This window comes from Sylvia atricapilla, chromosome 6 (genome assembly GCF_009819655.1).
Source record: "Sylvia atricapilla isolate bSylAtr1 chromosome 6, bSylAtr1.pri, whole genome shotgun sequence".
Lineage (NCBI taxonomy): Eukaryota > Metazoa > Chordata > Aves > Passeriformes > Sylviidae > Sylvia > Sylvia atricapilla.
In genome coordinates, this window is record NC_089145.1 from 544,064 (window position 1) to 570,620 (window position 26,557).

General features: G+C 63.3%; 4 protein-coding genes across 7 annotated transcripts; 2 read left to right on the plus strand and 2 right to left on the minus strand.

Moving 5' to 3' along the window:
• The first annotated feature begins 1,056 nt into the window (after positions 1-1,056).
• On the plus strand, positions 1,057-3,962 carry LOC136363133 (calcium-binding protein 2-like). Its single transcript, XM_066322221.1, has 6 exons — positions 1,057-1,375; positions 2,466-2,496; positions 2,685-2,828; positions 2,904-3,013; positions 3,498-3,645; positions 3,726-3,962. The coding sequence occupies exons 1-6, from the start codon at positions 1,124-1,126 to the stop codon at positions 3,752-3,754; spliced, it is 714 nt and encodes a 237-aa protein (XP_066178318.1). The 5' UTR covers positions 1,057-1,123; the 3' UTR covers positions 3,755-3,962.
• A 718-nt stretch (positions 3,963-4,680) lies between these two features.
• Positions 4,681-10,625, minus strand: OSBP (oxysterol binding protein). Of its 2 annotated transcripts, XM_066320383.1 has the most exons (14): positions 10,315-10,622; positions 9,160-9,368; positions 8,279-8,526; positions 8,005-8,203; positions 7,599-7,704; positions 7,465-7,519; positions 7,227-7,358; positions 6,901-7,146; positions 6,700-6,820; positions 6,514-6,617; positions 6,329-6,424; positions 6,062-6,243; positions 5,755-5,975; positions 4,685-5,679 (listed from the first exon to the last, which is right to left on the minus strand). In XM_066320383.1, exons 1-14 carry the CDS (start codon positions 10,620-10,622, stop codon positions 5,537-5,539), a joined length of 2,370 nt encoding a protein of 789 aa, XP_066176480.1. In that variant the 3' UTR covers positions 4,685-5,536. The 2 variants fall into 2 exon arrangements, with proteins under 2 accessions (XP_066176481.1, XP_066176480.1); XM_066320384.1 differs by having other exon boundaries at positions 4,681-5,975; positions 10,315-10,625.
• A 378-nt stretch (positions 10,626-11,003) lies between these two features.
• On the minus strand, positions 11,004-18,779 carry PATL1 (PAT1 homolog 1, processing body mRNA decay factor). 3 transcript variants are annotated; one of them, XM_066320386.1, is made up of 19 exons: positions 18,649-18,779; positions 18,056-18,167; positions 17,760-17,971; positions 17,603-17,677; positions 16,831-17,025; positions 16,642-16,743; positions 16,380-16,469; positions 16,035-16,246; positions 15,873-15,962; positions 15,560-15,743; positions 14,440-14,563; positions 14,254-14,351; positions 14,112-14,171; positions 13,856-14,004; positions 13,369-13,528; positions 13,050-13,199; positions 12,561-12,652; positions 12,284-12,433; positions 11,004-12,115 (listed from the first exon to the last, which is right to left on the minus strand). In XM_066320386.1, the coding sequence occupies exons 1-19, from the start codon at positions 18,661-18,663 to the stop codon at positions 12,094-12,096; spliced, it is 2,292 nt and encodes a 763-aa protein (XP_066176483.1). In that variant the 5' UTR covers positions 18,664-18,779; the 3' UTR covers positions 11,004-12,093. The 3 variants fall into 3 exon arrangements, with proteins under 3 accessions (XP_066176483.1, XP_066176482.1, XP_066176484.1); XM_066320385.1 differs by having other exon boundaries at positions 17,603-17,680; XM_066320387.1 differs by lacking the exon at positions 16,642-16,743 and having other exon boundaries at positions 17,603-17,680.
• A 787-nt stretch (positions 18,780-19,566) lies between these two features.
• On the plus strand, positions 19,567-26,368 carry STX3 (syntaxin 3). The gene is made up of 11 exons (XM_066320388.1): positions 19,567-19,826; positions 21,209-21,286; positions 21,371-21,470; positions 21,565-21,639; positions 21,758-21,825; positions 22,328-22,436; positions 22,641-22,714; positions 22,792-22,926; positions 23,621-23,731; positions 25,774-25,874; positions 25,987-26,368. The coding sequence occupies exons 1-10, from the start codon at positions 19,797-19,799 to the stop codon at positions 25,849-25,851; spliced, it is 858 nt and encodes a 285-aa protein (XP_066176485.1). The 5' UTR covers positions 19,567-19,796; the 3' UTR covers positions 25,852-25,874; positions 25,987-26,368.
• Positions 26,369-26,557: the final 189 nt, after the last annotated feature.

Here is a 26,557-nt window from a genome sequence, read left to right on the forward strand (position 1 = left end):
GCTTGGTACGGGAACAGGAATGGGGCCAGGGAGAAGGATGAGGACATGGACGGGGAAGGGGATGGGGTGGCCCCGCTAGGTATGGGGACAGGGATAAGGGACAGCGATAGGGATGGGGACAGGGAGGGAGGGTGGCCCTGCAGGGAACAGGGACGGCGCTTTCCCGGGAAGGTGGATGGGGGGCCCGCGGGGGCCGCGCCCGGCGGCTCCGGACCGGAGCCCGTGCCCGGTGCCGGCGCCCGCACTCACCGGCGGGTCGGTGCCCGGTGCCGGTGCCGGTGTCGGGGGCGGCGGGAGCGGCGGCGGCGGCGGGGGCGGGGCAGGAAGTGACCGGGGCCGCCCCGCGCGTGCGCGGCTCCGGGGCGGGGGGAGCGGCGGGGGCGGGGACCGGGGGGGACCGGGGGGGACCGGGGGGGATCGAGGGGGACCGGGGGGGACCGGGGGCGGCAGGGCTCCAGTGCCCGGGGACAGCGGCGGTGGGTGGCACAGGGGTGACCGTGGCGGCGGGCACAGCGGCGATGGCAGCAAGGATGCTGCTGGCAGGCTGTCACCCCTACCGGTGTCGCCGCCCTGTGTCACCCCAGGGTGACCCAGGTCACCCCTGGGCCGGGCTTTCCCCTGCTCTCACTTTGGGGTGTCCCTTCCCTCCCCTGTGCCACCTTGTGCCCGCCCGGTCATGCCTTGGGGACACCGCAGCAGTCCCCGTCCTGGGGGGACAATAAATGGACCTACCTTGGAGGTGGGGGGAGCGCGGGGAGAGGTGCCACGTTAGGGGACACAGTGGTGGCCTCGCGGTGACACCGCTGGGCATGTGTGGGTCGGTCTGGGGACACTGTGGTGGCTTTGAGGTGTCACTGCCGGCCTCCGTGGTGACCCCGGGACGCTCCTGGGGACCCATGCGGTGGCCGGGGCGCGGTGGCCGCGTGGCTCTGCCCGAGGGCCGGTGCCCGTGGCTGTTTCCTGCCATTAATCACCGCTAATTGGCTTTGCCCTGCCGGGCCCACGGCGGGGGGGGTCTGGGGGGTCACGGGGGGTGTAAGAGGATTTCCCTGCTCCTTGCTCCGGCTCGGCCATCGCGGGGTCCCGCTCCCTGCCCGCCCTCTGCCCACCCGGCCGCGGCCCCATGCCACGCTCCCGCGGGGACAAGGGGACCCCCAAGGACACGGAGCCCCCGCAGAAGGGGAAAGGGGGGCACGAGGAGGGGGAGAAACCCCCCAAAGCCCCCGAGGACGTCGGTGCCCCGGCCCCCAAGAGTTCTGGCTCGGAGCCCCGGCACGGCGGCCACGGGCAGAAGAGTGGGAAGAAGGGTCCCGCGGACCCCCACGCCGCTGCCACCAAGACCTATTCCCCTTTCCTCAACACCGTCTTTGGCAAGGTGGGGACAGCCGGAGGGGACACGGGCATCAGGGTGGGGACGGAGGGCCCCTGGCAATGGAGGGGATGCGGGGACGCTGGAGATGGGGACAGGGATAGTCTCCAGGATCCTGTGTATGGAAGGGGGACAGGGGCGTTGGGGACATGGTCAGGGACACTCTGGGACCCTGGGGATGGAGAGGATATGGGGACAGTGAGGGTGGGGACAGGAATAGTTCAGGACCCTGCAGATGGAGGGGATGTGGTGGAGCGTTTGAGACATGGGGACATGAGACAGTGGGGATGGGGACAGTGGGGCTGTTCCGTGGGTAAAGTGGGCATGGGCACAGGGACAGTCCGGGACCCTGTAGATGGATGAGGGCATTGAGGCTGTCAGAATGGGTTTAGGGATGGTGGGATGGGGACAATGAGGGTGTTCCAGAACCCTGGGGATGGAGGGAATGTTGGGCACTGGTCAGGGTGACTCTGTGTCCCTGGGGATTAAAAGGTTGTAGGGACAGTGTAGGAGACACAGTCAGGGACACTCCGGGACCCCAGAGATGGGGACATGGGGACAGTGGGAATAGCTTCAGGGACAGTCTGGAAACCTGGGGGTGAAAGGGATATGGGGCACTGGGAACAGTCACGGACACCCTGGAACCATGGGGATAGATGGGACATGGGTGCTGGGAATGGCGTTGGGGACACTCCAGGGCCCTGGGGACAGAGAGGACATGCTGAGGGGACATCCTGGGCAGGGGCAGCTAAACTCTGGAGGGGTAAAAATGCTGCATCCCCCGCACCTCTGAAGTACAAACCCCCTTGACAGCATCCGTGGGCACCTGGCACATCCCATCCAGAGCCTGGGGGTCCCGGGGTGGGACACCCCTGGGATGAGTACCAAGAAGGGGGACACGGGAAGTGCAGCAGGGCAGGTGGGAGGTGCAGGCACAGGGCAGGGCGGGGCTTTGCCTCCAATCCCACTAATCCTCCGGTGGAGTTAATTTTGGCCCACGCTTAACAAAGGTGACAGCGAGATTTGGGGGGGGGCAAGGAGGGGGGATAGACACGGGTCTCATTCTGCTGTCACCCCCTCTGTGTGTCCCATGCAGGAGCGGGAGCTGTCACCGGAGGAGCTGGATGGTGAGCAGAGGGGACGGGGTGGGCACACGGGCCTGGGGGGATGGCAGGGCATGTCATCTGCCACGGGGATATGGCCATGGAGGAGGGGTCTCCCACATCCAAGAAAGGACCTGCCCCAGGGTGACACGGTGTCCGTGTGACCCTCCACACCTGCCGATGTCCCTGTCCCCACCCATGGCCGTGCCCAGAGCTGCTGGATGCCTTCAAGGAGTTTGACACGGACCAGGATGGCTACATCAGCTACAAGGACCTGGGCGAGTGCATGCGCACGCTGGGGTACATGCCCACCGAGATGGAGCTCATCGAGATCTCCCAGCACATCAAGATGAGGAGTGAGTGGGCTCGGGGGGCCAGGGAGGGGACCAGGGGGTGGCTGGAGCGCTGAGGGTGTCCCCTTCCTGCCGCAGTGGGTGGCCGCGTGGACTTCGAGGACTTTGTGCAGATGATGGGCCCGAAGCTGCGGGAGGAGACGGCGCACATGGTGGGCGTGAGGGAGCTCAAGATTGCCTTCCGTGAGGTACGGCCATCGCCATGGGGACAGCGGGCACGGCGTCCCCTCCTCAGGGCACCACAGCCATGAGGGGACCACAGGCATGGTGGGGACAGTGACCCTAAAAAGACCCTGGTGGAGACGATGATGATGGGGGCGTGGAGGGGACGGTGATCACGGGAAGACCGTGGGGAGATGGTGACCATAGGGAGGACCGTGGGGAGATGGTGACCAAAGACATGGGGGGGATAGTGAGCAGAGGAAGACCATGGGGGAGCAGTGACCATGGTGGTGACCCAGTGGCCATGAGGAAACCATGACCACGGGGCAAGCACAGGCAGGAGGAGAGACAATGAGCATGGGGTGACCACAGCCATGGAGAGAACAGTGACCGGGGAGGAACGATGACCATGATGGTGACCACAAGCGCAGAGGAGACAGTGACCACAGGGAGCTGGGGGGTGCTGGTGGCCGTGGTGGGAGGGTGATCCCAGCCCCGTGGGTGCCGCAGTTCGACATGAACGGGGACGGCGAGATCAGCACGGCCGAGATGCGCGAGGCCATCGCGGCACTGCTGGGGGAGCAGCTGAAGGCGCAGGAGGTGGACGAGATCCTGCAGGACGTGGATCTCAACGGGGACGGGCACGTGGACTTCGACGGTGAGGGGACCCCCTTTCCCGGGGGGCCGTGGCAGGGGGCTGAGCCCCGGGTCCCCTGACGTCCCCTCCTCGCCCCGCAGAGTTCGTGATGATGCTGTCATCCCGGTAACGGAGACACCGGGCAGGAGGGGTCCCCCGGATGACCCCCCTCTCCCAGCCCGGCCAACCGACCCGAGAGCTCTGCCAGCATCAGGGTTCAGAGAGAACAGCGGGAGTGGAGCATCTGGGAATGGGGCAGACACGAAACCCCCGACCCTAAAAGCCAGCGGCTGTCGTGGCAGAGCCAGCAGAAGCCGGGGGACCCAATAAACCCCTGTGACCGGAGCTGGAGGAACGTGTCTGGTGGTCTGGGGCGGGACGTGGGCTCAGTGTCTCCCCTGGCCACCCCCGGAGGTGAGGGACAGCGGCGTCCCGAGGGGACAAGAGGCGGGGCTGCCCAGGGGGCGTGGCTCCAGGGCCAGACCGCGCCCTCCCATTGGCTGGATCTGACCCGCTGCGATCGGCCAGCCAATCAGCACACTTCAATTCAAGGTGGGCGGGGGAACTCCAGCCCTCCCGGAACGGTCGCTCAAATCAACTGGCCAATGAGCGCGAGGTAGGGCACGAGTTCGACCAATCAGCACGCGCTTCTCATGCCAGCTGGCCAATCAGAGGCCACGTACCATGGGGACGGGCAGGACACGGGGAAGCTGTGTCACTCCAGGGCGTCCCCAGGATCCCTTGGGACATCCCAGCCCCAGGGAAGTGTCCCCAGAGGGTTCCAGGGTTCTCAGGACCTCTCCTCCTCGGATGCTCCCCCCCAGACCAGGTGACCCTCTGGGCCAAAAGGGCTCCCTGGGAAGAGGTCAAGGGTCCATCCCCCCAGGAAGTCACCCAGAGTGTCCCCAGCACCCCAAATCCCGTGGGGAACACAGCAGGACACAGGAGCCACCCCTCAATTCCCCCCACCTATCACAAGGCAGCAGGACCTGGAGAAACCCAGGAACGGGGTTCAAGTCCCTGTTTGGGTGATGCCATTCAGATCTCTACAGGAGTAGGGGGTCCCCCCCAAAATCAATCACAGGGAGGGGTTGGACCCTCCCCCTATCCCACAGAGCAGGCGCAGGGTTGGGGCATTCACAGATTTTAATTTAGTTCTTTTTCTGGAGACAAAAAAAAAAAAAAAACAACCCAAAAAAAAGAAAAAAAAAATAAAAAGGCATCAAACGCCCCCAATTTCAGGTTCGGGGGTGCAGAGACTCCTCCCATGGCGCATCTCCCCACCCCTGTAGTGTCTGGGGGTGCAGGGGCCCCACTGCACCCTGGAGGGACCCCCCAAAACCCAGGCCCTCCCCCTGCCCTAAACCTACAGGGAAGGCACCTCATGGGGGGTCCTCACATGTGGGGGCCACCCCGGAGAGGGTGGGGACCCCCCCAACCGGGGGCTGTAGGGGAGAAGGGGACCCCGATTGCTCTCTACATATATATAATATACACCTATAGAACAGGCTGGGGGAGGGGAGTCTGGCCCCCTCCGGACCCCAAAAGCACCCAAACTCCTGGGGGCGAAGAGGAACGGGAATAAAAGGGGAGGGGAGAGACCAAGGCCAGCCTTGGGCTCGCCCCGCAGCGCCTTCCCCGGGGCCCCCCACCCCAGGGGCGGCCGTGCCCCCCACCCCAGGGTGCCGAGGAGGTGGGTGGGATGAATGGACCCCCCCGGCTCCAGCACGGGTTTGGGGGGGCTGTGTTGGCTCCTGTTCCCCAAGGTCAGTTTGGGTGGGCTAAGGCAAAGCCCGGCCGGCACTCACGGCGAGGCGCGGGGACGCACGGTTAAGACAGACGGATGGACGGGGGGGGATCCTGGCCTTCATCCCTCCCCCCCCCACGCCGCTCCTCCTCCTCCTCGCCACGCTCAGAAAATATCCGGGCACAAGCTCCAGTCCTGCTTCTCCTTGCTCTCCCAGTAGCCCCCCTTGTAGACGTGCGCCAGCTCCTGGGTCACCGGGTCCTTCTTCCGCTCGAACCACAGCGGTTTGTAGGGATCGCAGGGTGTCCCTGGGGGGCACAGCGGGGTGAGGCTCTGGGGGAGGACACCGAGGGGGACATCCCTGCCTGACAGCCCCGCCTTACCGTCCTCGGTGGCGCGGGCGGCCTCGGCCTCGCGGCGCTTGCGGGACAGCCGTTGTTTCTCCTCCAGCCGCTGCTTCTCAGCATTGGCCTCGTCCCACCTCCCGTTCTCCATGAGGCGCTGGTCCGGGCGCCACCGGCTGTCTGTGGGGGCCGTCCCGTTCTCCGGAGCGTTCAGGGTCAGCGCCAGCTCCGAGAAGTAGTACATGTTCTCTGCGTACTTCCTATGGCACGGCAAGGAACGGGACTCAGCGCCAGCCCCACAGCACCCCCCTCCCGAGGCCACCTCATTCCCGTTTTCTCCACTCACGGGAGCGGGTTCCGCTTCCACAGCAGCACCCGGCTGTCCTCAGCCTCGTGGGCTCGTGGCCGCGCCTCGGCTCCGTTGTCCCCGGTTCCCAGCTGGACCCTGTAGCAATCCATCTTCTCGTCCCATGTGCCCAGCAGGAGAAAATGCACCTTTCCCGAGGGGTCCATCACCTCTCCAGTCACCTGGCAGGAGAGGGGACAGCCTGGATCAGGACACACTTGGGCAGTCACGAGCAGCCTGGGGTGCTCCATGGCTCCGTGTCCCTACCTTCCTCGCCACATCCCGGGAGAAGTAGCTGTAAGGGACAAACTTGAGGATGCACTTGTCCCCTGTCTTGTGGTTGACAATCTCGATCTCACCTGACTGTGGAGGAGAGAGGACAGTCAGACCCACCCATGCCCCGTTCCTCACGGATCCACGCTTCCATACACCTCCCATCCCCAACTTCCCACCTGGTCTATCCAGAGCTTCCCCACAATGATGTTGTGCACGGTGGTCGTCACCTTTTTCCACGTATAGTGGTGGCCAGAGGAGTGGAAGACGCAGTGGATGGTACCTGATGGAGGGAGACTGTGCTGGGAACCACACCCGGAGCCTCGGGGGGTCCCAAAACCCCCACACACTCCTGGGGTGCTCACCCAGAGGCATGATGGAGAGGTATTTCCCTCGGAATTTGCTGGTGATTTTGATTTCCTGGCGCAGCGTCCAGCCGTTCTTGGAGTCAGCGTGGTGGGCGGCAGCCGGCGGGTGGTGGCTCACCTGGACATGGGATTGGGGACAGCTCAGTGGCGGCCATCCCGACGGCCCAGGAAAGGCTGGGAGAGAGGAGCCGGCCGCACCTGCTCGCAGAGGGAGCGGTATCCGTTCTCCTCCAGGCGATCCAGCTCAAAGGTTTCTCCCAGGAGCGGGTTGAAGGGTTTGCTGGTGCGGAAGACGGTGGTGGAGTAGGAGGATACGGTGAAAGCGGCCACGTAGCACAGCTGCTCCAGGGAGCTCTCGCACCGTGCTGCCCGATCCAGGAGCTCGTGGTATTCCAGGTCCTCCGTCAGCCGCTGCAGCATGGACAGCGGCTCGTTGAAATTCACCTGGAAAAGGGAATGGGTCAAAAAAACCCCGGGGGGTCTGGGATACCCTGCTCCCACCTGCCCACTGCATCTGTGCTCACAGGCATGGGAATCTTGGACAGCTCCTTCCCAATGCAGTTCTTCATGATGCTCCAGAGGTTGAGGCTGTAGTTGGGTTTGTAGGGAATGCGTGTTCTCTTCTCCTTCTTGGTGTCCTCAACCTGGTGCTTGTACTAGGGAGAGGGGAGACAAATGTTGTTAAATCCCTGTGACCCACCCCCCCTCCAAAACACTTCAATGGGAATTTGGGCACCACCAAGCCATAAACTTCCATCCCACCTGCTCATCCAGGCTGATGTCACTGCTGGTGCCGCTGATGTTGCTCCCAGTTCTCCTGGGAAGGGGGGAAAGGGGGTGAACATTCCCAAGCAGGGCAGAGCACTGAGAGTATTCCTCTCTCCCCTGAAACTCACTTGTGGCCCATGACATCAGGCATGGGGAAGATCTCTGGGGCATCAAAGAACTCATTGTTGTCATCATCCTCATCACTCAGGTCACCTTTGGCAGGGCAGCACAGGTCTGGGAAAGGGGACAGGACTGGTGAGGAAAGGACATCATTCCCAGTTTCCCACAGAAGGCTCCCTTGTTACCATCAGCAAGACAAAGGGGTCACACCCCACCCCAGCTCTGTCGGAGTGTCAGATAAGGCTCAGAGGAGCCAGTTTGGACCCTGTTGTAGATGCCAGAATCACTTGGCTGCACAGGTGAGATGGGACAGCCACGTCCCTTAGGATCAGGAGAGCGAGACGTTGAGCCTGGCTCGGAAAATCCCAGGAAGCATCCGGGAGACACTTGGGCACAGGACTTGCCCCTCCTCACCTTTGCCAGAGCCTCCAGTGCCGGCCGTGCCGGCAGGGAGCACAGTGGCCCCCCGGAAAGCCCTTTCCAGGTGGTTGTGCTGCTTGGCCAGCTGCTCCAGCGTCTCCTCCAGCCGAATCCGCTGATCCCGCTCCTGCTGCAGCGACTTCTGCCACTTCTTCCCGTGCGTTTGTGCCAGGAGCATGAAATCCCTGCAGGCCTGTGGGGAAACAGTGCTCAGCACGGAAGTGGAGCTGTGGAATCCCACCGTGGAATCCTCGGGATGGAGACTCACGTTGATCATGGCGTTGGAGGTGATGCGGAAGAGCGTGGCGCGCTCGTTGACCTGCTTGATCTTGTCCGTGCTGTCTGGAGGGAGGCGCAGGGCCTCCAGCTCGCTGAGGGAGCGCTGCAGGGCCGTGCCGTGCTTGGCGATCAGGTCGTTGCAGGTGCTCAGGTCCTCCACTTTGCTGGATAAAATCCGCAGCGTGTTCTGCAGCTCCGTCTTGTCCGTCTGCGACACCGACTCGTCGCCGGAGTCGTCTGCGGGAGGGGAAGGCACGCAGAGTGTGGGATTGTCATGTCAAGCCAGGAGCTGGTGGTGGGGCTGCCAGGAAGGGAACGAGGGGATCCCCAAATCCCTGAGGGCTCGCAAACACTGACGGTCCATCTCTGTGCACACCAGGCTTTTGCGGTCACACGTGCATGGACACGGCCATCCCCTTCCAAACCTTGCTGGAGATGCTGGGATGCTGCCCAGGACACTGGGATCCTGCCCTGGGGACACTGGGCTTGTGAGGAACATGAAGCCTGCCTTAAGGACACTGATGCTGCCCTCTGATCCTGTCCTGGGGTCACTGGGATTATGCTTGGGGGCACTGGGAACCTGTGCCCTGTAGGGCTGGGATTCTTCTCCCTGAGCATTAGGATCCTGCTCTCGGTCCTGTGAGGCACTGGGATTCTGCCCTGGAGACACTGGGATCCTGCCCTGAGTCCTCCAAGCACCGGGCTCCTGCCCTGGGATTCTTGCCACCTGTGGGGCTCTGGGAACCAGGACAGCGTGTGGCACTGGGATCACACCCTGAGGACACTGATCCTACGCTGGGCACTGTCAGGCACCGGGATTTCACCCTGTGAGTGCACCGTGACCCTGCCATGGATCCAGGAATTCCATACCTGACTCCTCCAGCATCTTGACAGCCTTGGCCTTGGCGAGCTCGAGGGCGGTGACCCAGCGCTGCCGCTCCACCTCGGAGCTGGCCTTGAGGTGGTAGGTCTGGGCTCCGCCGTTGGAGATGATGAAATTGCAGGAATCCTCCACGGTGATGTTGGCCGTGGCCAGGTTGATGGTGCCGCGGCACGTGTGGCCCATCTCCGCCTTGGATCTGCAGGGGAAAGCCGCAGTGAGGGAAGGACAGGGCCAGGATCTCCAGGCAGAGCCCTCGGGGGGCCGCGCAGGGGGCTCAGCATTCCCAGTCCAGCAGCCAGGGCTATTAATAGGGAGGGTTTGCTGGCGCCAGAGCAGGGCCAAGCCTGTGGATATCACTTTGGGGAGACAAGTCCACGGCCCCCGGGAGTAGCCCCAGGGATCCTGGAGCCTCAGGGATCCGGTGCTTCCGGGATCCTGGCACAGCCCGGGACGAGGGTGAAGTCCCAGAGAGGCCGCGCCAGGCTGGCACTCCCCTTCCACGTCAGCGGGTGCCAGAGGTGACACACAGCCGGGACACCCCCGGCCCGGCCAGCCCCAGCCCGCTGCCCCCCCGCTGCCAGCGGTGTAACCGGAGCCGGCAGCTGCCGACGGCTCCGGTTCCCCATGAATAATGGAGGGACAAGGCCCCCCCGGGGCGGGCTCAGGTGTCCCCGCGGGTGACAACACACGAGGCCACCGGGAAGAGGCGCCGGGATGGACAGAGGGATCCGGGAGCTGCGGGAGGCTGAGGGGGCTGCAGATCCCGGCCCCCACCCGCCCTCGAACACCCACGGGGACAGGGACGTGAAAATCCCGGGGACAGAGAGGTGACAACCACGGGGACAGGGATGTGACAACCGCTCCCCTCTCCTGCTGGCACAGAGGGGCGACGGGGAGTAGGCTAACAACTCCCCTCCCGCCAAAGAGCGGCCCCGGTAACCGGGAGGTGACATCCCCCGTGACATGGAGGCGACAACCGCGGAGACAGGGAGGTGACAGCCGCCCTCCTTCCCAGCCGGCCCCGGGCGCTCCCCCGCTCGGTGAGGGGGGCTCACACCCGCTTTCCTCCCGCCGCGGGGGCTCAGCCCGGCCCCAAGGTCACGGGGGGCCCGGGGGGCGGCGGGGCGGCTCCCGGTGCGTACCGGTAGTAGCTGAGCAGTCCATTGCTGAGCACGAACCAGCGGCGCTGGTACCCCTTGATGTAGTTGGTCCACTTGAAGAGCCAACCCTCGCGGGCCGAGCCGGGACCGGCCCCGCCGCCGCCCGCGCCCGCTCCACCGCCCGCCGACGCTGTCGGTGCCGCCGGTGCCGCCGTCGGTGCCGGTGCCGCCCCTACGCTCGCCGCCGGTGAGGGCAGGGCCGGGGGCGCGCCCGGGGCCGCGGGCAGCGCCACGGGGCCGGGGGGCGCGGCCGGGCCGGGCCCCGCGCCCGCCGCACGCAGCTCCGCCATCGCCGCCGCCGCCGCCGCCACCGCCCCGCGCGTTGCCGTCACTCGCCCCGCCCACGTCCGCGCCCCATTGGCGGTCAGGGCGCCGGCGGGGCGGTTCGCGCGTCGCGATTGGCGGAGGGCGGACACAGCAGCTGTCAATCAGGCGGGGATCCAATGGGTGCGGGAGCGGCGCGCCGCGCGTGCTGACGCCGCGAGGTGAGTCACCCGCCAGCGATTGGCGGAGGGGCGGGGCTTCGCGCTACGCGCGCTGCCATTGGCTGAGGCAGGACCACGCCCCCTGCCCTCGGTGGTACTCCCTGGTGTCGCGGGTTCGAGACCCCCGAGGGGACAGAGCGGGGACACCGCGGGGTCGCGCACGGCCCACAGAAGGAGAGGCCAGGCTGGCAGCCGTATACAATTCATCTTTATTTACAATACCCTATAAAAATGTAAATTTAGAAACTTTATTCTCATTAACCAGAACCAAAAACTGGGAGGGATGAGGAAGAAAAAAAAAAAAAGAAAAGAAAAAAAGTACAGCAAGCAAATAAAATTAAGAAGAAAAGCAAAAAAGGGAAAACAGGGGGGGAAAGAAAAAAAAAAGAGGCAGGAGAAAAGGACAAAAAGCAATAAAATAAAATAATAATAATAAATGAACTTTCCACTTGATCGGTCAGAGGAAAAGGACAGGGAAAGGGTCAGGAGCAGCAGAGGGGGGGCTGGTTAATGCCAGGAGGAATTCCAGGGTGTAAAATCCCTACATGTGCAAATCTCTTGGTTTTTTTTTTTTTCTTTTTAAAAGCCAAAAAAAAAAAAAAAAAAAAAAAAAAAAAAAAAAAAAAAGAGAGAGAGAGAGAGAAGTAAAATTATCCCCCAACCACCACCACCTTCCCAAGGAGCAGCACAGCTTAATCCACTCGGATCCGATCCGGAGGGGACAGAGAGAGACCCGGCTGTGCCCCCCCACCCCGGAGCTGCTGGGGCTGATCCCGGGCGGGAGGGAAGGAGCCGAATTTTGGGAAGACGAGGCGAGTGTGCCAAACAGGTGTGTGAAGTGTGGGGAAGGGCAGGAAACAGAGCTCAGTGCTTGTGAGAGGGGCTGGAGGAGGAGCAGGAAGGAGAGGGGGAACCCCTGCACATGGACGTGGAGAGAGGGGCTCCCCGCTTCTCAGGATCCTCAGTAGTGTGTGTGTGTGTGTGTGTGTGTGTGTGTGTGTGTGTGTGTGTCTGGGGGGGAAGCAGCAGTTTTTAGGGGTGCAGAGGGAGTCGGGGGAAATTGGGAGCAGCAGGGAAACGCAGCACTTTGTGGGAAAGAGGGGAGCAGCCAAACATCCCCCTCTTCCTGCTGATCCAGGGACTGGGGGGCAGATGTGCCCCATGTGCCAAAGCCGGGCGTCAGGGGAGGTTGTGGGGTGAACCGTGTGCCCTCCATTCTTCCTTCCTTCCTTCCTTCCTCTGGAACGTTCCGGTGGTGGCAAGGAGCCACGGAGATCTACCGGATCCCCTGCACTAAGCTGGAACCAGGGAACAAGAGTGGCAGGATCAGAGGGAGGCAACAATTCCCCTCTCCCCAAGCTGCTTTTCCCCACTCCAATCCTTCTCCAGTTGCACCCCCACCTCTGGTCTCTCCATTCTGGTGAAACACGGCCACATTCCCATGGGAAAAGGGGGCTGGCACTCACTGCAATTTTGTCTCCAGCAGGTTCAGCTTCTGCTGGTCAACGTAGCGAGAGAAGAGGGAGATCAAGTTGGAGGGGATGGACACAGGCTTGGCCAAGGCTCCCTGAGGGATCCGCAGGAGCTCCCGGGTCGCCATCAGCATCAGCTCCGTCCTGCCGGAGAAAGGGGAGAAGGGAGCACTGAGAGGTGTGGGGGTTCCGGGAGCCTGGAGGCTACCGAGGGGCTGGGAATGTGGTGACATTCCAGGCAGGAGCATCCCAGCCCGGGCCGGGGACTCACCACTGGTTGTCCTGCATCAGCTCCGTGTTGGTGTCCGAGCTCTGCAGCTCCTCCCCTCGGCTCAGGACCAGGTACAGCAGGGACAGACCGAACTGTGGGGACAGGGAGGGCATCACTCACCTCCAACCACTCCCTGGGAGAGCGAGAGAATCCCCAGCACTGCCCAACCCTCCTGAAATGCTGGCACGGGCGGGAAGATCCCTGGCTGTATTCACAAGAGGAGGAGGAGGAAGAAAAGACCACAGAGCACCCCCAGCCCAAGAGGGAATTACTGGAGCAACAGTCCCACCCTAAATCCCAGCACTGGAGCACGGAGCACAGCGGGACAGACCCAGGAGCTGCTGCCAGGCTGAAGCAGAGCCCGGGGCCACCTCAGACCGTTAATTAATGTGCTAGACACCCTTGTTAATTAGTGAGGGGAACACCCCAGTGCTGAGAGGCCGCTGGGGCAATTCCCAAGGCTGGGAAAGGAGTGGGGATGAGGAGCACCTTGTTTTGGAGCACAGCAGTGAGGTGCAGGTTGGTGGGAGCGGCGGCGCTCTGAGGTAGGTTCGTGAGCTGCTGCACAAGGCTGGTGACTGTTCCCAAGGAAAGGTGGTAGAGGACGTGGGAAAAGGGCCTCAAGAGGCAGGGAAGCACCTGTGGAGAAAGCAACACAGTTGGGAGCTCCTCACGCTTCCCTGTGCCTGGCTGGAATTGCAAAGAGCCACTCCCACACAGCCCCTCCAAACCTCTGGCACCCTCCCAAGAAAGGCAGGAACTGCCATCCTGAAGACACACGGAGCCCTCCCAGCCTCTGGAGCCTCACCTCATCCTGAGCATCCTTCTTGATGAGGAAGGGCAGGTTCCTGGCCGTGGCCATGAGCACGTCAGCCGCTTGCTCTGGAGGCAGGAAGGGAAGGATCCGGGCCACCAGGCGCTTTCCTTTCCGGATGCACATGATCTGCATGAAGTGGTCATCGCTCAGCCTGAGGAGCGAAGGGAAAAGGTGTCAACCCTCACCTGGGAGCATCCCAGGGTTATCCCAGGGCTGGATCTGCTCCAGCATCAGGTGGAAAACGCACTCATGCCGCACAAAACATCCCTGAGGAGGGAAAAGCTACACGGGAATGACATCCCTAATCCGCAACTCTGCCAGTTGGAGGGAATGGAAGTTGTGACATTGTAACCACAGTGAGGGTAAAATGGCTAAAAAAACCCAAAACGTTACTTCAGCCCCCTGCAAGAGTCAAACAGATACACGGAAAACTGGTTTCCCCGGTCCCAGAGTGCGGAAGCTCCCGAATCCCGCTCACCTGTCCTGCCCGGGTGCCTTCCCCCTCAGATTGTCATAAATGTCACAGATCTTCTGCTTCCTCTCTCCCATCAGGGCCGGCCGCTCCCCTTCCAGGCTCAGGAGGTAGCGGCGCTCATAGTCCTCCACGTCCAGGAGGAGGCTGTACGTCTGCAGGAAGCACGGATCACGCAGGGAGTCATGGAATGTGTTGGGTTGGCCCACTTTTTATCCCACCGCGGACCTCCGAGTGTCGGGATGACTCCCTTCAAACTCACCTTCTCGATCGTGACAAGGGTCTGTCGCCTCTTATCCCGGACCTGCTTCTCCTTTGTCTCCTGCCAGGAAGGGAAGAGGGAGTCAGGGCTGTGGGCAGGAGCCACAGGGCAGTGTTGGAAGGGAAGAAGGCCAGGAACTCACGTCATCCTCGCTGCGGGACGTCACCACGGCGTCGATCATCTTCCGGGGGTTGTTGACACTGGAGACAGTGAGCTTCCCCAGCGAGCCCTCAAACTGCACTGCAGGAAGGAGGGAGCAGGGAAGCTGAGGGATGAGCCCCCTAAATCCCTGGATAAAAGGAACCCTGGGGCTGCTGGAGGGCTTTACCTGGCTTGTAGGTGTGCTCCAGCTTGGCCACCTGAGGGGTGATGAGTTTAGTGCGCTCCTTCTTGGGACCATCGCCGTGCACTTCCTCGGCTGCTGCCAACTTCTCCAGCTTCTGGAAGTAATTCTGAGGCAGGGAGAGGAAATGTTGAGAGCCTTCTCCCAAAAAACCATTGGCCCTCTCCTCAGCTCCATTATCTTCTCAGCATCATAATTTAAGCCACAGCCGAGTCCATCCTCCTCTCCCATCCTTCAGGATGACAGAGATCGAGGCTCCTCCTCAGCCCTCTCTCAGGACAACGACAAATCCACTGTCCTTATGGGCTTCCCAGTCCTTCCCAGCACATCCCAGTTAGCCTGCCTTGCTCTGCTGGCACCTTGCCGAGGCCTCCCCACCCCATCTACCCTGTTTCGCAATGGCAGAGCTTTGCTGACTCACATCCTGCACCAGTTCCTCCTCTCTACTGGGACCAGCTCACCCACAGATGCCAAAAAAACTCTGCCAGCTCAGGAGAGGATGGACCCAGCAGCCACAGCTCTCCTACCCCACTCAGTCAAGTCTCCCATTGTCCATCCCAGACATTTCCCTCTCCCTGAGGACCCTCAAACAGTCCCTCAGCCGTCACCTGGCTCCACCTGCTCCAAGTCTGGCTTTTCCCAGCACTGTCTGACATTCCCTATTCCTGAACCAGAAAAATGCAGGAACAATCTCTCCCCATCCACCTTCTCCACTGCACTCCTTGGATTCCCACAGGATTCACCACCACCATTCCCAGTCAGACCAAAGTCAGCCTTTTCCTGCTGAAGGATCTCTCTTGTTTTCCATTTAGCATCTCCCTTAACTCATTCCAGGGGTGTTATCCTGGCTCTGTCACAATCCTGATGGAGAGGAGCTGCTCTCCTGTTATCCCAAACCTATGAAACCAGTGTACCCCAACATCTCCTCACTCCTGGAAATCTCACCCAAGAAGGAGTCAGCTCTTCCCAGAGATGCTGATCCCACCCCGTTCCCTCCAACTTCCTCTTCCAGGGAGGAAAACAAGCCACTGCATCTCTCTCTGGATTGACATCCTCTTCCCACTCACTATCAAATGGACAGGGGGAAGGTCATACTCTCGAGTACCTGATAGTAATAATCATCCAGGTAGGGATCAGTGCTCTGCAGCTGCATCATCTGGATCTTGGACACCCAGTCCTTTTCCCGCTGCAGCATGAGGTTGGCGTAGGGATCCTTACGGATCTGCTCCTGATGGCTGCTCCGGTGGCCCCCTCGGTCCCCCCCGGAGCCGTTGAGGCTCCGGTGCTGGCTGGCAGGAGAAGAAGGGCACCCGTGAGCACACCGGAGCTACAGGAAGGGACAGAGAGGGGGGACAGGTGACCCCGGAAGGAGGACACGTCCCCGTGCCACGCGGCCCCGTCCCCGTCCCCGCACTCACTTCCGGTTCTGCTGCTGCCGCTGGTGCAGGAGCCGGCGGTGCTGGGGGTGCAAATGGGTCGTGTCCGGCCGGAACATCTGGGGCTGCGGCCTGGGGAGAGCAGGAACGGTCAGGGACGGAGGCAGGGAACGGGCGGGATGCCGGGACAGGGGCGGCACCGACCTCAGGTTCTGCAGGTGGGATCCGGGGCCCGGAGGGTGCGGCAGCTGTGAGGGGGGCGGGGCAGGGGGAGCCCCGAAAAAGGCACGGAACCCTCCGGCCGGGGACATCATCTGCCCAACTCTGCCCTGCAGCAGCTTGGGATTCACGGAGGGCAGCGGGCTCCCCACCAGCCCAGACACTCGGGCAAACTGACTGGGGGACATTCGGCCGGCCTGGAGGGACAGAGAGGACACCTGGAGTCAGGCAGGCAGGCAAAGGAGCTGGGACGGCCAGCAGGAGCCACGGAGAGCCAAGGCCCACAGCCACAGAGAGAAAGGTGGGATACAGCACGGGAAGGAGCTTTACCTGGGCTCCTCCGAGCAGCTGGGCTCTCTGCAGGTGTGTGAGAACAGGAGAGACGCTGTGGGGGAACGGGTGGCCCAGGAGGGAGGAATTCTGGGGAAAGAGTTGGGAAAAGGGAGCACGATCACAGACCACGACCGGCAGACGGGACAAAGCCCAGGACGGCCAGGCTCCGTGGGGTGGGGATGTGCCACAGGAACACACGAAGGTTTTGGGATGTCTGGTCATCAATCCCCAAAAAGACGGAGAAGAGAAAGCTGGATACCGGAACATTGCAGAGCTGGTTGGGGGACATCCTCTCTCCATAGGGAGCGGGATAACGCTGCTGCATGGTAGCTCGGATGTGGACAGGCTTGGGACACAGGATCTGGGAGGAGGCAATGGCACAGTCACTCCCCCTGGGAAGCAGCCTGCACCCTCGGGAGCAGCGGGAAGCTGGGAAGCGAGGAGGTACCTGCTGGTTGAAGTTTGGGATGGCGGCCTGTTTCGGAGGGGTGCCGATGGGAACGGCCCGGACCGGGGGGCTCCCAATGATGGGGGACGAGGAGCGCCGGGGCAGCGCCCGCTCCGACGGATCCCGCTCCTCATCCCGAGCCTGCGGCGGCCTCTGGGGCAGGGCATAATCCAGCACGGACACCGAGGGCATCTCCTGCGGGAGGAACGGGAGAGACACCCCCCTGCGGTTACAGGCTGGGATAGGGAGGAGGGTCAGTGTCCCCTCACTTCCTCCTGCCAGCTCTCCACATCCCACTGCAATTCCCTGGGATCTCCATGCGATGCTGGGCATTCCTGGATCACGTGTGACTGCCAAGAGCGTCCCGTTTTTGGATAACAGGGCGTGGGGTGGGAATTCTGGGTCACCTCCCAGCCTGGCAGAGCCAGGAGAGGCTTGGACACGCAGCACTTCAAAGCCTGACTCTTAATGAAACCACAACAACACAAAAATCCTCTGCCTCCAGGCATCAACATTACCAAATCCTGCTGGGAGCCCTGAAACCCCTCAGACATCACCAGGCATCCCAGCAAAGCAAAAATCCGCCATCCCAGCCCTCTAGGGCCCAAGGGAGGGGACACAGGGAGACAGCTGTGAGGGTCCCTTACAAGCCACAGATGCAGCCAGAGGGAAGCGGGACACTCCACTATCCCAGGAACAGTTCATCCCACCCAGCTGGCCGCCACAGGTATTTGGGATCAGCAGGGAAGGGCCCCTGGCCCCAGCACCCTACCTGAGTGAGGAGCGGCCCCCGGATGCGCCGCAGCACGGCGGAGCTGTCCCAGATGCTGGAATTCAGCCCTCCAGGCTGCTGCGGGGCACAAGGAGAGTCAGGACGGCACCGTGGGATCCATCCCCACATTCCCCCGGCTCTCCCAGCCCCTTCCTACCTGCAGGGGCTCCCTGGTGTGCACGGCCTGCATGATGGCCGGGTCCTCCAGCTCGCTGTCGATGACGAGTCGCGTGAGGCGCTCGGCCAGCGCGTCCTCGGGGTCACCCAGAACATCCCCGTCATTCCCAACGGGACCGTCCTGCTCCCGGTTCGAGCTGGCCTTGTCCTCCAGCTCCGCCAGCCGCTCGTGGGCCTCCTGCCAGTCGTCATCTGCAAGGGGGCACAGGGTGAGGGACGCGGGCCGGGGGGATCTGTGGGGTCAGGGAGATCTGGGGGTGACACTCAGGGTCTCACCGACGGCCCCCGCCCCAAAGGTGTCATCGTTGAACTGGTCGATGTCTTCATCCTCCTCCCCCAGGCCCTGGAAGGCATCTTCATCCTCGTCCAGTGGGCAGTCCTCCAGGGACTGGGACAGTCAGGAATGGGGTCAGCCCCACCGTACCTCCTAATGACCCCCCAACTCATTATACCTATACAATAAACCCCCCCCAGAACCAGCGATACCTCCCCCAGCCCCACTGTCCACCCCTGGAAATCCCCCCAACCCATTATTCCTACGCAGTGACTCCCCCAACCCGTTACATCTGCCCAGTGACCCCTCCAGACCTAGAGAGTGACCCCTCCCGTTATACGCTCCCGCAGCCCGTTATAGGTCCCCAGTGCCCACCAGACTCTTTCTGCCACCCTGGAGCCCTCTCCCAGCCCCTCAGACCCCCTCAGTGACCGCCCTCCACAGCTCATTTTACCTGCCCTGCCCCAGTCCGTTATACCCCCCCCGCCCCGTTACACCGGCGCGGTGCCGTCCCGGCGCGGTTCTCCCGCAAGCCCCGCGGGGCCCCGCCCGCTCTGGCCCCCGCCCGGCCCCTCCCCGGCCCCTCCCCGCTCACCGGGTACCGGAACATGGCGGCGCCGGCGCCCCCCGCCCGCAGGCTCCGCGCCGCCCGACCAGGCCCCGGGCCCCGCCGCGCATGCGCCGCCGCGGGCGCAGCCGCATGACGTCATCCCCCGCCACCGCCCCGCGCCCCGCCCGCCGGCGCGCGGTGGGCGGGGCTAACGCAGGCCACGCCCAACAGGGACCGCGCCCCTCGTGCGTGCTTCTTAAAGGGGCAGCGTCCCTTTTACTCCCGCGCGCAGCGGCGACATCCGTATGTCCCCCTCCCGCAGCCGTGCCCGCCAGTGCCACCCCATCCAGAGCCAGTGTCACCTCATCCATAGCCCCAGCCGTGCCCACCCAGCCTTGTCCCCAGCTGGCTGTGTCCCATCCACAGTCACGTCCCGCGCCTGTGCCCCCTGCCGTGTCCCCTCTAGCCGTGACCCCCGTCCCCAGTCACGACCCTCAGTTGTGTCCCGTAATTGCAGCCAGGTCCTCAAGCTGTCCCCTATGCCTGCTCTTGTCCCGCCTCCAGCCGTATCCCCCCCAGCTGTGTCCTGAATCCATAGTTGTGTCTCGCCTCCAGCTGTGTCCCCAGATGTCACCCCTATTCACAGCCTTGTCTCCCCGAGTCGTGTCCCCTGAACCCAGCCATGTCCCCAGCTGTGACCCACATCCATAGCCGTGTCCCCATTCACACTGTGTCCCTAGCCACGTCCCCCGAGCCCTGTTCCCTGTCTCCAGCCGTCCTCCCGGGGCAAGCCACACGTGGCAGGGGGTGACACGTCCTCACCGTGTGACCCCCCTGGGGGATCAGCTCTCTCCCGGCCTCCAAACTCACCCCCTCCCCACCCCTGTCACCTCCCTGGGTGCCCGGAGGCCACCCCAGCTGCCGCCTTTAGCGGGTCCGGTGTCCCCGGTGTCCCAGGTGAAGAGGCGGCTCCACCTCGTCCCTCCCCTCGGCGCCTTCCTTGCGCCCGTCACTGGGGATTAGCGCAGGGACAGCCCCGGGCTCGGGGACAGGCACAGGGGACAGGGCCACCCGCCACCTCGCCTGGATGTAGGAGGCCTGGCCGAGCGGCGAGGACCGAGGGTGACATACCCCATCCCTGCGCTGGGCGAGGACGGGGACCCCCCCGCTCCCCCCCAGCCTTTGGGGGCACCATGAAGGACCGGCTGGAGCAGCTCAAGGCGGTGAGGGACTCCCGGCGTGGGAAGGGGACAGGGGACACCCCCAGGGGGCCCCGCAGGAAAAGGGTGACGCCGGGATGGGGTCCCTGAGACCCCACCCCAGGGTGGGTGGGAGCGTCTCGGGGAGAGGGAATCCCAAAAACCAAGCCTGTGGTGGATGGGGACGTCGTGGGGTGGATGTCACTGAAATGCCACCGCACGGTGTGCGGGGGTGTCACAGGAATGGAGGCACATCAGACCCCATCCCATGGTGTCTCCAGGACACCCCAATCCATAGTGGGCGGGGACGCCACAGGATGGACGGCACCGAGACCCCACCCTGGTGTGCGTGGGGGTGTCACGGGGGTCACCCCACGGCGGAGGGGGAACCCTGAGCCTCCTTATAACGGGGGTGTCAGGCGGGAGGGACTCCGGGGTCATCCCCGTGCGGTTTGGGGACGGAGGGTGTTTTGGGGTGCCGTGCCCCCCCCAGTTGAGTCCTGTCCTCTCCTGCCGTGGGGTGCAATGGGGGGGGACACCAGCACTCCTCTGGCCCGTGGGGGTTGTCCATCTCGCAGGGGACGGCAGTGGGTTTGGGGTGCCCGCAGCCCGTTCTGCACCCCACACTTCCCCGTGTTCCCGCCACAAGCGCCACTTCCTTCTCCCTTTTCCCGCTCTGCCGTGGGGCCCCACTTCGCCCCGCTCCTGGGGGGTCCCCCTGCTCTCCAGCATCGGCTCCCCACGGATTGGGGGGGTCCCAGCAGGCCCCCAGCTCGCAGCCGGGCCCCTAGCCGCGGCAGGGAGGCTTGGCAGGGATTTACTGGGATTATGGAGCCATCAGATAAAGCCCTCGGGGGGAGCGAAGGGATTAATTTTATTTTTACTCTGGCAGCAGCGGGAGGGGGCTGGGGGGTCCCAGCCTGGGGTCCGTCCCCCTCTCCAGGACACCCCAAGGACAGCCCTGGGATGCTGGTGGAGCTGAGGGGGTGAGGGGAGGCAGAAGGGCTGACGCTGAGTTTTGGGAAGGGCTGGATTTGGGAGCACGTGGGTGGGGTCCTGGGCACGACGCCAGGGTCAGAGGTACCAGCCCCCTTTGTGACCCCCCCCTGGGCTTCCCCAGACCTGCCGTGGGGCCACAGTTTGGGACACAAACCCTGTTCCATCCCCGTTCCATGGCTGTCCCCGTTCCCTCCCTCTGGCCAAGCCCAGCAATCCCTTAATTCCCAGCCACGTGTGGCCAGATGTGAGCTGGGCTCGGCCCCCCCAGCTCTCCCCCGCTGCAGATGTCCCCCCCGTGTGCCACCACATCCCCGTGGCTACTCCCCTGGTGTCGCTGTCACCCCCGGGGGGCCCCTGGGGGGCTGTGGCAGGGCAGGGGCTCCCCCCTGAGCGCTGTGTCCCAACAGAAGCAGGATGCGGACGACGAGGAGGAGCTGGAGATCGCGGTGGACAACACAGCGTTCATGGATGAGTTCTTCTCGGAGGTGAGGGAGGGCTGGGAGCGGGGCTAGGGGCTGTAGGGCTGCCTCCTAACCCCCCTCTCCCCAAATCCTCCCGGATGTGCCCAGATTGAGGAGACCCGGCAGAACATCGACAAGATCTCGGAGAACGTGGAGGAAGCCAAGAAGCTCTACAGCATCATCCTCTCAGCCCCCATCCCAGAGCAGAGTGAGTGCTGTCACAGCGTCCCCACAGCCTCCCCTGGTCACGGGGCCTCTCCCTGGGGACATTGCCATGGCGCCTCACACCTGTGATCCCACAGAGACCAAAGATGACCTGGAGCAGCTGACGGCAGAGATCAAGAAAATGGCCAACAGTGTCCGTAACAAGCTGAAGAGTGAGTGGTCCTGCCCCCACCACCGTGTTGCGGGTGTCCCTGTCCCCCTGGGACTCTGGGATGAGGGGGCCTGGCAGTGGGAAGGATTCCTGATGGGTTGAGGTCTGTCTCTCTCCAGGTATGGAGAGGAACATCGAGCAGGACGAGGCACGATCCTCTGCTGACCTCCGGATACGCAAGTCCCAGGTGAGCTCCAGTCCGCAGCCACTGTCCCCAGGTCCCAGCCTGTCCCCCGTGGGCTGGGGATGTACCATATCCAGGGGTCCCCAAGTCTTCCAGTTCTATCCCCAGCAGCACCCTGTCTTCCCAGGCTTTGTGTCCCTCTGCCCTGTCCCCAACACTCTGTTCTGTCACCCTGAGCTGGGACACGCTACATCCAGAGTCCCCTGGGTTTCGTGCCACCGTCCCCACTCTCAGCGTGTTGTCCCGTCCATCCTGGGATCAGGAACACGCCATGCCCAAAGTGTCACTGATCTGACTTCCCATCCTGTCCCTTGGGCACTGTCACTCCGCTGTCTTCGCTCCTGTCCCCTGGGAAAAAGGCCCACGGGGATACACGATGCCTGGGCTATTCCATGTCCCTGTCCCCAGGACCAGCTCCAGTCCCCCAGGGACACACCATGCCCAGGGGGCTGTCCCCATCCCAAAGTCCCTGTCCCCATCCTCACGTCCCTGTCTCTGTCCCCAGCACTCGGTCCTGTCCCGCAAGTTCGTGGATGTCATGACCAAGTACAACGAGGCGCAGGTGGATTTCCGGGAGCGGAGCAAGGGCCGGATCCAGCGCCAGCTGGAAATCAGTGAGTGACCGAGCCCCTTGGCTGGAGTGGGCGGGGCCTGGGCACCAAACCCCACCTCTTTCATGGAGTGGGAGGGGCCAACTCATGCACACCCCTCCCATTTTACCAAGTTTGGTTAAAGTGAGTGGAGCCAGGCAACACAGACCCCGCCCCTTACTGCGAACTGGGCGGAGCCTGTTCCCACCCCTCCCCACGTGCCTGCAGCCGGCAAGAACACCACGGACGAGGAGCTGGAGGAGATGCTGGAGAGTGGGAACCCCTCCATCTTCACCTCGGGGGTGAGCCCTGACACGGGGGGGCACAGGGGTGTGTCACAGGGCCAGGCCTCCCCGCTGACGTCCCCCTGTCCCCGCAGATCATGGACTCGCAGATCTCGAAGCAGGCGCTGAGCGAGATCGAGGGGCGGCACAAGGACATTGTGCGCCTGGAGAGCAGCATCAAGGAGCTCCACGACATGTTCGTGGACATCGCCATGCTGGTGGAGAATCAGGTACGGGGACACGCAGGGACCTGGCCATGGGGACACGGGGACACACAGGGACTCAGCCATGGGGACACGGGGACATACAGGAACCTGGGTATGGGGTCACAGGGACCACCTGTGTATGGCAGCATGGAGATTAGCAAAGATTTGGGGACAGGGTCACAGGGATGAGCAGGGACCTTGGCATAGGGTGACCAGGGACAAGCAGGGACCCAAGTGTGGGGTCACAGGGACCTACATGTGACCATGGAGTGGCCCAGGGACCTGCAGAGGGGGGTCCAAGCATGGAGCGATATGAGCTGGGGTGGTGGCCACCGCACACGTTCCCATGGAGTCACCCCCCACCCCGTGGTGGCCTGGAGGGGACACAGGAGTGTCCCCCAGCCTGCGGGGGTGCCGCCCCTTCTCTCAGCCCCTCTCTGTCCCCCCATGCCACACGAGGAGCCGCTGCATGCCCTGGGGATGGGTGAGTACCTGTGTGTGCGGTGTGCCGTGTGCTGTGGGGTGTGTCACCACGTCCCCACCAACCTTGTCCCTTCTCCCCCAGGGTGGGCTGCTGGATAATGCGGAGCTGAGCACACAGAGCAGAGCACGGAGACAATCCAGTGCCGGGGCCAGGCATGCCAGGTGGGTGGGTGCCAGCACCCCAGGGTGCTCTCAGTGTCCCCCCCTCTCTCCGTGTCCCCCCGGTGCTCTGTAGGGAGCCATGATTGACCGCATAGAGAACAACATGGACCAGTCTGTCGGATTCGTGGAACGGGCCGTGGCTGACACCAAAAAGGCTGTGAAGTACCAAAGTGAGGCCAGGAGGGTAAGACAGACCGACGGCCCCGGTGTCCCCTCCACAGCCCCTAGCGTTCCCTCTGTAACCCCCAATGTCCCCTCTGTAGCTCCCAGCATCCCAGAGGTACTCCCAGTGTCCCCCTCTGCCCCTCACTGTGCCTTCGCATCTCACAGTGCCCCCAGTACCCCCCCATATCCTCCAGCAGCCCTGAGATCCCTTGATTTCCCTCAGACACCTCCTGTCCCCCTCAGCCACCCCTCATATCCCCCAGCTGACCCCAATAACCCACACCCTTCCCCCAGTGACCCCGCGGGAGGTTGGCAGCTCTGTCCCTTTCTGTGCCACTGCCACCCTTGAGCCCCCTCCCCCCCTCAGGTGTGATGAGCTGGTGGGGACTCAGCCCCATCTCCAGGCCTCTGCAGCATCTCTGGCCCTTCAGGGCCCCTCGGTGCCCCCACGTCTTCCCCCCACAGGACAGGTGTCACCACCCCACGTGCCCCTGTTCCCCCAGAAGCTGCTGATTTTGGTGGCAGTGGCCGTGCTCTTGCTGGGGACAGTTGCCCTCATCATTGGACTCTCGGTGGGGCTGAACGTGAAATAGCTCCTGGGGCGGGGGTCTGTAAGTGTTGGGGGGCAGGGGACCCGCGCTGTGGGGACAGAGAGCCCTGGGGGATCCCGATGTCATCTCTGGCTTGGGGGGCTCCAGTGCTTTGGGATTCGGGGCTGTTACAGGGCTGGGGGTGCTGGGGTCTGGGTTTGGTGATCTCAGCTCTGCAGTGCTGGGGGTGTTCTCCGAGGCTCTGCGATGGTTGGGGGCCCACGGTGCTCTGGGGTCTGTGCTTTTTGGGGGTCTGCTGTGCTCAGGCATCTGTGATGTTCTGGGGTGTCTGGTGCTCAGGGGTCTGTGCTGTTTGGGGTCTGCATTTTTTGTGATCTGTGTTGCTCGAGGCGTTTGCGCTCCTCGAGGCTCCGTGTTGCTCCAGGCTCTGGATTTTGTCTCTTCCCCACATTCCTCTCTGCCATCCCCGCTCCCTCCTTCCTGCTGCAAGCCCCCTCCCCTTCCCCTCCGGCGCCTCCAGCTCCCCTTTCCCTCCTCCAGACACTCCCGACCATCCCAGCGATGTCACCTCCCGGCGGGATCCTCCCCGGCACTGATCCTGGACCGCTCCTCTCCCTGCTCCTCCCGGACCTGCTGCTCCCAGCCCTCCGTGTCCCGCTTCCCGCCGCGGGCTCCAGCGCCGCCGCCTTTCCCGCCCGTCCTGCGGGTCCCTGGCATCTGCCCCTCATGTCCCCACAGAAGGGGACAGGATTCCGTCCGTGGGGCCGCGGCCATTGGTGCCACAGCCCCCGCGAAGGGTGACAAGGACACAAATCCGAGAGCTGGACGCTTACTCGCGCGAGCATCCCGGTGGAATGAGGGCGGGAATAGGGACAGGACACAGGGTTTGTTGTCACCGTGCTGTGACAGATGGAGCTGTCGGGTCCCCGTCCCCTCTTGGCTTTGATGTCCGGGAGGGAGGATGTGTCGATCGTGGATATTTAACTCCCGTTGTAATAAAACCCCGTTGATCCCGCCCTGCGCCTCCTCTCCGTGTTGGCACCGGGAATACCCAAAGCCACCGGCACGGCTCCGGCTCGGCTCCCGGTGTCCGGGCATTTGGGGGCTGGATCAGGCCCGTTTCCCGGTGCTGTAGGACACGAGGGGGAAGCGCGAGACTGGGGACACCCCCAACTCCCGGACTTTGTCCAGACTGTCCCCCCCACCCCACACCCCTCGAGTTTTTGGGTAAGTCACAGTGTTTGGTCACCTGTCCCAGGGTACGCTGGCACTGTCACTGTCACAGCTCACACCTGCCCTGCCACCTTCCCTGTCCCCTCCACAGCCTGTCCTTGCCCTATCTCTGTCCTTTCTCCCCACTCCACAGCCCCTATCCTTGGTGTCCCCGTCCCCATTCCTTGCTCCCCTCCCCAGCCCCATCCTGATCCCATCTTCCTCCCCAGCCCTTTCCCCGTCCCTGTCCCCGTCCCCAGCTGTGTCCCTGCCTCACATTCCCTGTCTCCCCGAGCAGAAGAAGATCATGATCATGTTGTGCTGCATCATCCTCGCCATCATCCTGGCATCCAGCATCGCGAGCATCTTTGCCTGAGCCCCCCACCCGCTGCTCTCCAGGTGACAGGGACAGGGCTGGGGGTGGCACAGGGGTGTCCCTGGTACCCCCCAATCCCAGGGAGCACGTTCGGGCCTTGCCAGAGGCGTCACCTCATCTTCCTCCCTGTCACAGGTGGCCTTTCCCCCTCCCGCCCCCCCTGCCTGGATGATCCATCGGAGAGACCTCGGCCGAGCCCTGACTCCCGGAGCCCCGAGGACATCCCACGTGTCCCCGGAGGAGTGGAGCCCACCCACAGCTCCCGCCCCCCTCTCAGCACCGAGGACCCCTCGCTCCTCCTCCTCCTGCACTCGGGCGACAGTCGGTGGCCGCTGTGACAAGCAGCCCCTCCTCGGTGGCACGGAGCGGCCGGAGGGGCCGTGTCCCTCTCGAGGGGGGGGACAGAGGGCTCTGCCTTGCCGGGGCGGCCGGAGGAGCCTCTCCCTGCGCTTGGAGCTCCTTGGATGTGCAGCCACCCATGCTGGAGCCTTCCTCCTCAATAAAGAGCTCACCCACACTCTGCCTCCTGGCTCCAACCTGATCCGCGGATCCCTCAGGATGCTCCCACCTCTAAAATCCACTTCAGGATTTTAGAGAGCCTTGTGCTTCAAACCCCGATCCATTTATCCCCCAGCTCCACGTTTCCAGCTCCAAAACCCTACCTTGGGGTAAAGACCCTCATCCCTCAAACCCCGATTCACCTATC